Raw genomic sequence first — 12,983 nt, 5'->3', positions numbered from 1 at the left:
GCTATTCATGCACCCCAGGAAAAGCTTCTTAACTCACAGGTGAAAGCATTTGATCACATAACAACTTTTTCTCCTGATGGTTTGAATTTCCTAGGTCAGAGAACATGCCTTCTAGTCCCAAAGTATCTCTTGCTGCTATGGAAACAAAAGAGCAAATATCTGCTCAAGAACTTTTGGAAGGTGGACTACAGATTCAGAAGTCCCCAGAGCCTGAGGTTTTGTCAACTCAGGAAGACTTGTTTGACCAGAGCAATAAAACAGGTATGAAGAGTAATTCATTGCTGTAGCTCCTCTTCTCCAAAGACCTAAACTTTATTATTGCTCTGGGTTACTGCTTAAGTCAGAAGGCACTTTATAGGTATGCAGACTTGGTTGTAGTATGGAAGGAAAATACATTTCTAACTGATTAATGAGAAGGACTTTTTGGGAATGATTGCTGTTTTATGTTTTAACATAGTTTTCTCTGTTGGAAATGGAGATAATAAGGAATAATAATAATAGTCAATTTAATATTATGGACAGAGTAGCTATTTGAGTCATCATAGGTCTTCAGATTTTAATATCATGATAATTATGTGTAAGTTTTCCATAATCTTCTGGGCAGCAGTCTGCCTACTCATCTATTAGTTAGTTCATCTATGAGAAATAGGAAGTTACGGCCTAGCAGAAAGAACATAAAACTGAGAAGACTGGAATGGTATTTGTTTTACATTTTGTTAACCTCCACCACTCCCCCATTCCGAAACCTTACAGAGCCAGAAAACTAGCAAAATATGTGTTGGTTTTAAGGAGAGAAGAAGAGAAAGTTACATTCCTTTACTGTGCTGTGAATGTGTGTGAGACATTAAGAGGGTCACCAAGAAAACTTTTGGTTTCTTATTAAAGGTATGAGGTTGTATTTAAGAAATTCCTTTATACTTCAGATGAATACAGCTGATATTCCTGTCTGTTTCTGAGAAGTGACCAACAGGAGAGTTTTCATAAAATAAATCAGAAAAGACTGCTCATATATCCTTTTATTAATGCATTAGTATTTTCCGTCTCCTCTGAGGAGGCCCAGGTTCTAGTCATGAAAATTGCTGCATTCATATCATCAGGTATGATGCACGTTGTTGTGACTTCTGCCATCTGCATTATGGCATGAGCGTTACTTCACCTTAGGTAGACCTTGGAATAAAAGGCTTGCATGCTGTTTTATCATAGAAGCTTCACAAGAAAGCAGAGCAGCCAAGCAGAGGTATAAGGATTCTGCCATTTTTCCCTCTAAGCTTTGATCATGACAGGAAGGACTAAAGAATCTGTTTTGTCAATTCTGTATTAAAGAAACCCATAATTTAGTTGGGAGGGAGACATTTAGTGGTTACTTACAATTTGTGTTAGCATGGCCTTCCATTGATTGTACTATAATTAGAAAACACTTTCTGCCCTCTTAGAGCATAGCTGGAAACACTGATATTACTCTTTTTCTGTAGTACTGAGTGTCTTTCTTTCTTTTCTTCATCTTTTTCTTCTTTTTAAACTCAGGATTATCAATCTGAGAAGCAAATGAAACTAGATTTTCTTTCTCTCTCTCTCTCTTTTTAAAATAGCTTCTGATGGTTGCTCTACTCCTTCAAGGGAAGAAGGTGGATGTTCTCTGGCTTCCACACCTGCCACCACTCTGCACCTCCTGCAGCTCTCTGGTCAGAGGTCCCTTGTTCAGGAGAGTCTTTCCACGTAAGTAAGCCTAAAACAACTCTTCCAAGAAACATGTATCAGAAGGTCTTAGGCTAAGGTTGAAAGAGCTGAAATTGTCTCCTCATCCAAAATTCTTTTTAAAATCAAAAAGCAAACTCTTAGGCTTTAGAATTTTGGGTTAAGAATTTAGTGGACCTATTGAAGGCAGGTAGCTCTGCTTTCCCATATGGAGGTTTTTTGTTTTTTTTTTAAGTTTTATTTAAGTAATTTTTACAGCTCTCGTGGGGCTCGAATTCAGAACCCTGAGATCAAGAATCCCACGCTCTTCTGACTGAGCCAGACAGGTGCTCCCCTATGTGGAGTTTTAAAATCGTGCCCAAAGGTTTCATGAGGAAGAAATTGCCCAGTTATCTTCTCTTATACAACCAAAACAAGTGTACTGCTCCTCCATTTGACCAGTAGTCCTTTGCATTTAGCCCCATAGAGGGGGAGAAGAGATTATACTAGAGTTGACCTTATTTGGAGTTCTTTATCTCTGTGTTATGGCAAAGAGGTTTGCTTTTTTTTTTTTTTTTTTTAATAAAAATGTGCTTGATCTGTCTCACCTTAGGCAACATTTGGAGTGAATATTTTTTACCTCAATTTGGAATGTAAATTTTTTTTTTTTTAGCACTTTGTCACCCTGCTTTGCAATCATGATGTCTTTGTGTCTGATTGTTTATTTCTCTTATAATCATATGGCTTTGTCCTTATTCTTTTTTTTAATTCTAATTTTGGATATGTCTGGTATGAGAAATAGTTAAGTATAATTCATAGCTCTTCCACCAGCCTCACGTAGATGTTTGAAAGATTGCTAATATCTGGATGATATTTTTGCTATTAGAAAGTAAAAAACAAATGCACAACTGTGGCTATGGTACAATAACCTGTGATTCTCTCTTTATATGAAGGAATTCCTCAGATCTTGTTGCTCCTTCCCCTGATGCTTTCCGATCTACCCCTTTTATCGTTCCTAGCAGTCCCACAGAGCAAGAAGGGAGAAAAGGTGAGCTCTCGTGATCTGTCTTTTGCTCTCAGATTAGAAGAGGAGCAGCACGAAGCTTCTGCCTTGCAGAATGTACTTTCTTTATATGTTCAGACACTGTGACCTAAGCTCTTCAGTAGGACTCACGTCTGTCTCCCCTTCAGGGATGTGGCCTAGTGTAAAGGACTCTCCTCAGTTCTCTGCTCTTCTAGCGCTGATTCTTATGAGAATTCTGTATTTTTTACTTAATTTTTAAAAAGATCCTTAAGGCAAAATTTGTTAAGATGAAACTCAAAATAGTATCTTATATTAGTATATTAGTGAAGAACTGGGTTTATTACTAATAGCCCAGAAGTTTCTAGCAACATGTTGACATGCTGCTGGGGAAAGGGAACCAAAATTGTTTCTTTTGCTATTTAAATGTTATTTTGGTTATCATGAAGCAGTTTTAGCCAAAGAATGGCTAGGAGCAGGTCATAGAAATTTTGATTTCACTCACTTCCTCTTTTGAGGACCTATTGATTTTACATTACTTTATTCATAAGAAAGATTTCCTTTTTTTTTAAAATTTATCTCATTATCTAAACCTCTTTTACTCTCTACTAGTCTCATATCTAGTCACTCAAGATATTTCTAAGTTCCTACTACTTGTATGAAGTCTTTTCCAATAAATTTCATGATTTTTCTCCTTTTAATTCTTTCATGTACCAATGATGGTATAATAGCTATTATTTATTGAGCACTTAGTGTATGCCAGGCAGTATTTTGTGTGCTTCTCTTTGGTTCTAGGTGCTTTTCTGTGGTTTTTGTTTTTGTTTTTTATTGAATCCTTGCAACAATCCTAAGAAATAGGTGTTACTTTCTTTTTAAAAAATTTTTTTAAAAATATTTATTTATTTTGGGAGAGTGAGTGAGAGAGCGCATGCGTACAGTGGAGGGGCAGAGAGAGAAAGGGAGCTGGAGAATTCCCTGTGCTGTCAGCGCAGAGCTCAATGTGGGGCTTGATTTCAGAAACTGTGAGATGATGACCTGAGGCAAAATCAAGAGTCCATGCTTAGTGGACTGAGTCACCCAGGCATCCTCAAGTAGGTCTTTTTTCTCCATTTTACAGATGAGGAAATGGAGTCACAGAGAGATTTCACAACTAAGTCATAGATGCAGGATTTGAACTCAGGCAGCTGCCTCCAGGGCCTGTGGTCTCATGTGTTTATATGCCTCCTGTGCTACCCTGCTGTCTCTACTCTTGAGTGATATAAACATTGAAATATGTTTAACTGTTTTTCAGGTTTAATTTACCCTTGGCAGTGTAACCTTAATTTTCTTTTGCCACTAAATTTGTGTCTGGCTGTTTGTCTTGAAGTCACTTGTAGGTAGCTAAATGGACTGGTATCATAAAAAGCATCGCATGATTAATAATATCTGTAGTAAAAATTAAAAGTAAATCCATTCTACAACAATATCCTAATGTAAGTTAAGTTTGGTTTATATTTAAAACCATTTCTTCTATTTATAGTGTGAACACTGAAGATACATAAATATAATTATACTAAAAATACTTTTCCCCTGATTGTAAACATAATTAATACTCACTGTAGAAAGTTTGGAAAGCATATAGGAAAATAAAAAGAAAACAAAAATCACCTGGATACCACAATCCAGATATAATTTTTACTTGGATATATTTCCTTTGAGAGTGTTTTCTATGCGTAAAGAAGTATTTTACAGACTTAGGATTATGTTATGTATAAAATTCAGTGTTCTTTTTTTTTTCACCCTTCATATAACATTGTATTTTCTCCTGTCAATTGTATTTTGGATTTAATGCGTTTGCTTAATATGTGCATAACTGTTTAACTGTGGATCTCTATAAGCTTGGCTCCTTCCTTTGTTTTCTTTCTAAAATTATTAACTTTTTTATATGTAATGCTTAGAAGAGTAGGTCCTTAATACATGCTTTGTCATGGAGAGAGAGATCAAACGGTGTAATGAAAATACTTAACACAGCTGTGCTAGCATGCTCAAGGCCTGCTGCACCAGATCTGGAACCTAACCTTAGACTAGAATGTGAGGTTAAGTCAAACAAAGCAGCAAGGGTAGCCACCAAGGTGAGGCATAGTCAGTAGCATGAGTATATAGATTGCAGGGAAAAACCTAGTGGTATAGATAATTTGTGAGAGTGGTCTAGGGGAAAGCCTGCTTGGGGTCAAGTTGTAAAATAGGGGGAAAAGGGTTGATGAATCAAGACCTAGCTAGCTAGGCTGGCTCTGAGAAAGAGCTGTTTAGCCTACAGGTGGGTAGTATATTATGGGAAAGCATTGGGGAGGTGGTGGCGGCGGTGTGTGTTTGTTTCACTCCTGAGCAAATAGTGGCTTAGACTTAGTTCTTTGATAAATCACTGCTGATTGGCAGTGATAGATTTTTTTCTTCTTCTGTTTTGTCCTGGCATTCATTTCTCTGTGCTTAGCAATTGTTAATGCCAGTGTAAGGAGTTCATAAATAAGTAGATTTTGGAGTGGTGAATAAATTCACTGTCTTTCAAGGCCTGTGGCAGAATATACGATGGTTAAATTAGGTGACATTAACCTAACTTGGGTGTTCCCATGCAAAATGCAAAAAACTGAGTTATGGTAGGGAAAGGAGTTCAGAGAAGATGAGTTAATTTAACATTTCATGGGGATGAGTGAGTATCCCCAGATACCACGCCCCCCCGGCACAGAAATCTGTATCTGAGGATTTGGGGAGTGTGGACCTTCCTCTTTTCAGGGGAAGAAAGTATTGCTAGATTTCTTGGACTCGGTCTAGTATTAATCTATCAGCTTTTCTGAAAATCATTATCTTTTTAGGAATGGAAATTGCTGTGATATAATTGTTACTAGAGGTATTGGAACATGAGTAATATTGATGAGTGCTTATTTCTCAATATTTTTCCCCTGTTTTAAACCAGATGAGCCAATGGACATGTCCATGTTACCAGAAGGAAAAGGAGAGTGTTTTGAGAAGAAAGTCCAAGTTGAAGAACCAGTGGAGATAGATAACCCCCCTCTCCCGCCTGAGCGTACCGTGTCACCACAAGCCTCAACACCTGTGTCTCAGAGCACACCAGTCTTTACTCCTGGGTCACTGCCTATTCCATCCCAGCCTGAGTTTTCTCACGTGAGTATTAAAGAAAAAGAGTTTTCCTTCAAACGTTCTTTTAACAAATATTGAGGTATCATTTATAAACATAAAATTTACTCATCCCAAGTATATAATTTAGTGAAATTTAGTACATCTGCACAGTTGTGCAGCTGTCATCACAATGTAGTCTTAGAAGATTTCCAGAGTTACTTACATTTAAATTTTGTACTAGGTCTTTACATTTTTGAAAATGTTAGTGCAAAATTGAAAGAGGTATTAATCATTATTCTGTTTTAACACAACTGCGACTATCATTTTTGTCTTTCCATACCCCTTTTTTTCTTTAACAAAATTGTTTATCGTGAACACACAACTTTCATCTTTTTCCAGTTAACATTGCATCATAATGGTTTTCAGTGTTACATAGTCCTTAAACTACCTTTTCAAAACTTGTATAATACTTCTCTGAGTGGACGTACCATTAGCTAATTCCCTCAGTACATTCCTGTACAGACCAAGAGAGTGGAGGACAGGCAGAGAGAGAGGGGGAGAGAGAATCAAGCCGAAACCAAGAGTCCAATGGTCAACTGACTGAGCCACCCAGGTGCCCCTGGTTTTAGTTTTCAAATGAGAAATTAGTTTTCTTCTTTTACAAAAGCAAGGGAGAACCAGCATTTCTCTTGCGTAATTCTAAATTTAAATATTAAAAAGCAGGTTTTATTTATAGTGAATTGAAGGTCCTTAACTAAATCTAAGTGAGTATACTATTAGGATTATTTTATTGTTACTGGAGAACCTCTTTTATGTCTTTCAGTTTGCAGATGTTGGAACAAAAGTATATTTAAAAATAAATGTGAAATATATTTTAAATTTAATGTAGAAGAGACATTAGGAAGAAACTAGTATAATTGCTTTCTGGAGTTTTAAAACTTGTCTTTTGTTGAAAATTACATTTTATGCCAGTCATTAGAAGTGATTTGGTGGAACAGTTAGGAATGACTTTGGAGTCAGAACTTCTAGGCTTACTGCTGGTGCTGCCATTACTACCTTTGTGACCAATTTAAACTAAGCCTTTCTTCATCAAGTCAAATGGGGGTATGGATACTACCTACCTTGTAGAAGAGCTTTTTGTTGTGTTATTTATCTTTGTAACTATATATTATGATTATACTTCCATACATTCTTTAAAAAACCTTTTGGCTATTTGCCCATCTTCCTAGTATAGTTACATTATAATTTTGTTTAAAACATGATTGAGTTTACATTATTATGAACACTATTCAAAGTGGAATCTGTGGAATGTCATTATTTTTCATGTTTGCATAATTTCTTGTTTTCTCTGGAATTGATAATTCTTTTTCATTTATTGAGTTTTCTACAAATTTCTCACATCAACCCTAGGCTCTCTACCAATTGTCATAATCTCCTTTCAAGATGTTTGAGGCCCTCAAACTTTATCTCTTTGAAGAAACCTCTTTTGGAGACTTCTGATTTCTAATCTCTACTGTTACCTTCTAAGCCTGGTGCATCACTCCCCTCCTTTTCACTGTAGTCCTTGGAGATTGTCTTTATGTGTCTTTGTGTTAGATTGTTTTTGGGGCTCCATGTCTTCTTGCTTGGTTTACTCCCTCATTTTGGTGGAAGACATTCTTTAGTAGCATACTCTCTACTCTCATTCTTGACTTACAGTTTGCAGAAGTATAGAATTCTAGGTTGGAAATAACTTTCCTTTAAACTTTGGAAGGCATTGCTCCACTGTCTTCAAACTTAGAGTGTTGCTGCTCAAAAGTGCAGCCAGCCTGATTCTGATCTTTGATATGTGAGTAATATTCCTTACTGGAATCTTATAGTATTTCTCTTTGTCCCTAGTGTTCTGTAATTTTCAAACCTGAGGCATAGGTCTATTCTCTTTGTATTGGGAAATTGTTAATCCCTCTTAATCAAGGTATGCAGGTCCTTTTAGTTCATGGACATTTTAATTTTAATTTTATTTCTTCCCCATGAACTCACTGTTTATGAGCTCGAGGCCCGCTTTAAGTGAGCATGAGCCCTGCTTCTGGTGAGCCCTCCTTCTCTCTCTCTCTCTCTTCTCTGCCCCTTGTGGTATTCTTTCTCTTCAACTTTGTTCACTTGACCCCTCTATCTCTCTCAAACAAACAAAAACTCCAAAAAACCCCAAACTAGCTTTGGGGTGCCTGCGTGGCTCAGTTGGTTAAGTGTTTGACTCTTGATTTCGGCTCAGGTCATGATCTCACTGTTTGTGAGATGGAGCCCCATATTGCGCTGTGAGTGCAGAGCCTGCTTGGGATTCTGTCTCCTTCTTTCTGTGTCTCTCCTCCACTTGCGCACTGTCTCTCTCAAAATAAATATTTTTTAAAACAGCTTTGTTGAGATATAATTCACAGTGTTGTTCACCTTTTTAAATTATATAAGCCAATGGCTTTTATTTTTATTTTTTATTAAAAATTTTTTTTAAATGTTTGTTTATTTTTGAGAGAGAGGGAGGGAGGGAGAGACAGAGCACGAGTTGGGTAGGGGCAGAGAGAGAGAGAGAGAGAGAGAGAGAGACACACAGAATCCGAAGTAGGCTCCAGGCTCTGAGCTGTCAGCACAGAGCCCGAAGCAGGGCTCAGACTCATGATTATGACTTGAACCGAAGTCAGACACTTGACCGACTGAGACACAGAGGTGCCCCTCCAGTGGGTTTTGGTATGTTCAGAGTTGTGCAGTTAGTGCACAATCTAATTTTAGAACGTTTTCATCTCTCTTCTTCCCTCCAAAACTCCCCATGCCCTTTAGCAGTCACTTCTATTTCTCTCATCTCCAGCCCTAGTCAGCCACTAATCTTCTGTATGTCTCTGTATATTTGCCTGTTCTGTACATTTCGTAAGTGGAATTATACAATATATAGTCTTTTGTGATTGGTTTCTTTAGCATATTTTCACAATTCATTCACATTGCAGCTTGTATCAGAGCTCCATTCCTTTCTTATTCTGAATAATACTACATTTTATGTATCTGGCACATTTTATTCTTTCACTCATTAATCGATGGAATTGTGGATTGTTTCCACTTTTTGCTTATTGTGAATAATGCTACTTTGTACATTCATGCACAAGTTTTTGTGTGGACATGTGTTTTTATTTCTCTTGTATATGCCTAGGAGTGCATTTACCAGATTCAGCCTTCTTTTGACCTTACTCTGAGTTATTTCTAGTTTGGGTTTTTATTTATTTATTAAAAAAGGTTTTTTTTAATGTTTTTATTGTTATTTTTAAAAGGCTTTTAATGTTTAATTTTGAGAGAGAGACACACAGAGTGTGAGAGGAGGCGGGGCAGAGAGAGAGGGAGACACAGAATCCAAAGCAGGCTCCAGGCTCCTCACTGTCAGCACAGAGCCCGACACAGGGCTCTAACTCACACAGTGTGAGATCATGACCTGAGCCGAAGTCAGACGTTCAGCCGACTGAACCACCCAGACACCCCATAATGTTTTATTTTTGAGAGCAAGAGAGTGGAGAGAGTGTGCGCCTGCGTGTGAGTAAGTGGGGAATGTGCTAAGAGAGGGAGGCACAGGATCTGAAGCAGGCTCCAGGCTCTGAACTGTTAGCACAGAGTGTGATGTGGGGCTCGAACCCCTGAACTGTGAGATCATGACCTGAGCTGAAGTCAGCCACCCAGGTGCCCCCTTGATGTTTCATTTTCTTTTTTTTCTTTTTTTTATGTTTGTTTTTATTTTAGAGAGAGAGACACACACACAGTGAGTGAGGGAGGGTCAGAGAGAGAGGGAGACACAGAATCTGAAGCAGGCTCTAGGCTCTGAGCTGTCAGCACAGAGCCCAATGCAGGGCTCGAACCCACAAAGTGTGAGATCATGACCTGAGCCAAAGTCAGACAGCCAACTGACTGAGCCACCCAGGCGCCCCGATGTTTCGTTTTCATATTGGATAGTTTCCTCAAGTGTCTGATAATCCTTGATTGTCTGCTCAAAGACAGTTTGATTAAAAGTTCTGAACTGGTGGTGGGTGCTTATTTCTGGGATTCACTGTGATGTGATCTGCTGGGCCATTTTGGGGGTCCCCTAGAATTAGTATCTTGATTTATCTCAGCTTGGTCAGGTTTCCCAGAAAAATATCTATTTTCCTGTCTGCTATTGTTCTAGAAGTTTGTTGATGGAAGAGGGCTGGGGGTGTTGAGAGTCAGGTGCAGGTTCCATTCAGTATGTAAATTTTCACTCAGTCTCCCTGTTTTCAGTATGGTACATTCTGATAATTATTTCTCTTTTTCTTCAGGGTTGCTCTGCTTTACTCCAGGGCAGAGGAGAGTCAGGGAGAAAGGATCTGAAAGTTGAACTCCTTTTTCTTTTTTTTTAGCTTATTTATTTATTTATTAAAATTTTTAATGTTTTTTATTTATTTTTGAGGGAGAGAGACAGTGTGAGCAGGGGAGGGTCAGAGACAGAGGGAGACACAGAATCTGAAGACCGGCTCCAGGTTCTGAGCTAGCTGTCCGCACAGAGCCCGATGCGGGGCTCGAACCCGCAAACTGTGAGATCATGACCTGAGCCAAAGCTGGACACTCAACAGACTGAGCCACCCAGGTGCCCCTAGTTTATTTATTTTTTTAAATCTCTACACCCAGCATGGGGCTTCAAATCACGACTCTAGAGATCAACAGTCACATGCTCTACTGACTGAGCCAGCCAGGCGCCCCTGAACTGCTTCTTAAATAGCTTTGCAGCCAGTCTTCTTCCTGTTTTTAGCTCCACCCTCACTACCACTTTCAGAGTCACCTGATGCTGCTGCCAAGTCCTGAATCTTTTTTTGGGCATAGTTTTTGTGGTATAATTTGGATTCCTTCTTGGCTTTCTCTACTGCTGGCTTAGAATTCACCTTCCACTAGTCTGTGAAGTAGATGATCATTCTTCCAAAATTTTGTTGCAGTTCTCTTTTCTTTTTTTTTTTTTCCTTGAAAAATCACATTTAAAATTTTTTTCCTTTACTGTTGCTTAGTGGGATTTTGGAGAAGAGTTAAGGTAAATGTGTGTGTTAAATCCATTATCATAATTTAGAAGTTCTATACATTTTTTTGTCCTTATATATTGTTAAACTTCTTAAATTTTATTCTTAATGGCTAACCTTTGCCTATCTGTTGTTCTTTCCATGGTTACTGGAGTCCAATCTAATTTTAATGTTGTAAGATCTAAATATCAGATAATTACTGATGAAAAGATAACTAGTATAAAAGTAATTTTGTGCATTTTTTTTCTTAAAAATAGTTATTTTGAGCATTGTGCATGTCTGTGCACATGCATGTGCGGGGTGTAGCAGAGAGAGAGAGAGAGCGCGAGAGAGCGAGGGAGAGGGAATCCCTAGCAGGCTCTAGGCTGTCAGTACAGATCCGATTCAGGGCTCGATCCCAACAAACTGTGAGATCATAAACTGAACTGAAATCAAGAATGGGAAGCTTAACCAACTGAGCTACCCAGGCACCCCTTTCTGTTTTAATATATTTATTACTTGTATAGCTTCTTTGACCCTTCACTATGATGAAAGGGATGGTGAGAGGATTGGCAAAACATAGGTTGGTACTTAACCCATTTCTCAGTTTTGATGTACGTTTCAATTTGGGAATGACAAGTCAGATTATAGATGATTATATGAATAGCTTTTAAGGTCTGTATACATGAGACCAGATTTTGGCTAGTTGGATAATGTGGATTTAGGTCTGTACTGAGTCTAGATTGACTCACACTGAGTGTAGTCTTGACAGTTCTCTATGTCTTTTGCCAGAGCCCTGCAGGAATTCGTTCACTTAGCTCAGTTTTTCAGACCAGTCTCCAGGGAGTCTCAGAATTGTAGATGATCGTGGGCCACGCACTCAGAGGCTAGGTTCAGGCAGTTTTTAGACATGATAGCTTGTTGGGGGACCTGGGTGGCTCAGTCGGTTAAGCATCTGACTCTTGATTTTGGCTCGGGTCACAATACCACTGTTCATGAGTTTGAGCCCTGCATCGGGCTCTGTACTGACAGTGCAGAGCCTGCTTGGGATTATCTCTCTCCTTCTCTATTCCTTCCCCACTTGGGGTCTCTCGCTCTCTCTCAAAATAAATAAACTTAAAGAAAAGAAATAATAGCTTATTGATAGGATGGTTACCCCCTAAAGTTTTACTCTGACTGAAGTTCTACACATAATGAATAAAAATCCTGTAAAAAAAAAATAATTCATGCCAGTATTTACTCTGATAATGTTTAAAAGGTATTCATAATTGGGGGCAACTACTTAATGGATATGTGGTTTCCTTTTGGAGTGATGAAAAATGTTTCAACTAGATAGAGGTGGTAGTGGTTACACTACATTGTAAGTAAGTGTTCGCTCTGAAGTGGTTAATTTTATGTAATGTGAATTTCACTTCAGAGGTATATATAGTTTATGGGGCATCTAGGTGGCTCAGTCAGTTAAGTGTCCGACTTTGCCTTAGGTCATCTTCTCATGGTTTTTGAGTTCAAGCTTGCATTGGGCTCAGTGCTAACAGAGCCTGGAGCCTGCTTTAGATTCTGTGTCTCCCTCTCTCTCTGCCCCCTCTCCCACTTATTTTCTCTCTTTCTCTCTCAAAAATAAACATTAAAAAAAGAAAAAAAGTTTATTAAAGGTCTTATATATGAGCTTCGTAAAATGAATTATTTTGTAATAAAAATTTCTTATGGAGATTGTCTAATAGAGATAAATGAAAATAGGATCATTAATTATTCTGTCTCAAATAGTTACTTTGGGGCCCCTGGGTGGGTCAGTCAGTTAAGCATCCAGCTTCAGCTCAGGTCATGTTTTCATAGTTTGTGAGTTCAAGCCCTATGTCAGGCTCTGTGCTGACAGCTTTGGAGCCTGGAGCCTGCTTCAGATTCTGTCTCCTTCTCTCTCTGCTCCTCCCCTGCTCATGTTCTCTGTCTCTTTCTTTAAAAAATAAACATTAAAAAAAAAAAAAAAAGAAATACCTACTTTCCCCCTCTTTGTGTTTATTTAAGAATTCATGAAAATCATAGAAAAATGCACAAAAAGTATACAGTAAAATATATGTTCACATGCTTTTTATTTTTACTAGAATAGAAACTGCTTCTATTTAATGCATAAGCTGAATGTTTCTCTCTTTTCCTCTATAATTTTATGT

General features: G+C 38.1%; 1 protein-coding gene across 8 annotated transcripts in view; it reads left to right on the top strand.

The window, feature by feature from the left end:
• The window catches only part of TP53BP1 (tumor protein p53 binding protein 1), a 74,869-nt gene that overhangs the window by 12,775 nt on the left and 49,111 nt on the right, over window positions 1-12,983 (top strand). For 6 of the 8 annotated variants that reach the window (XM_029950868.1, XM_029950869.1, XM_029950867.1 and 3 more), the window contains 4 exons: window positions 95-261; window positions 1,590-1,716; window positions 2,628-2,722; window positions 5,646-5,854. In XM_029950868.1, coding sequence (XP_029806728.1) covers window positions 95-261; window positions 1,590-1,716; window positions 2,628-2,722; window positions 5,646-5,854 — 598 coding nt within the window. Of the gene's footprint in view, window positions 1-94; window positions 262-767; window positions 886-1,589; window positions 1,717-2,627; window positions 2,723-5,645; window positions 5,855-12,983 lie in introns of those variants that run through there. The other 2 variants (XM_029950873.1, XM_029950874.1) reach the window with 2 other exon arrangements.

This window comes from Suricata suricatta, chromosome 9, assembly GCF_006229205.1.
Source record: "Suricata suricatta isolate VVHF042 chromosome 9, meerkat_22Aug2017_6uvM2_HiC, whole genome shotgun sequence".
In the NCBI taxonomy this organism is placed as follows: Eukaryota; Metazoa; Chordata; class Mammalia; order Carnivora; family Herpestidae; genus Suricata; species Suricata suricatta.
The sequence above is the reverse complement of the archived record's forward strand: the minus strand, read 5'-3'. Positions and strand labels throughout refer to the sequence as shown.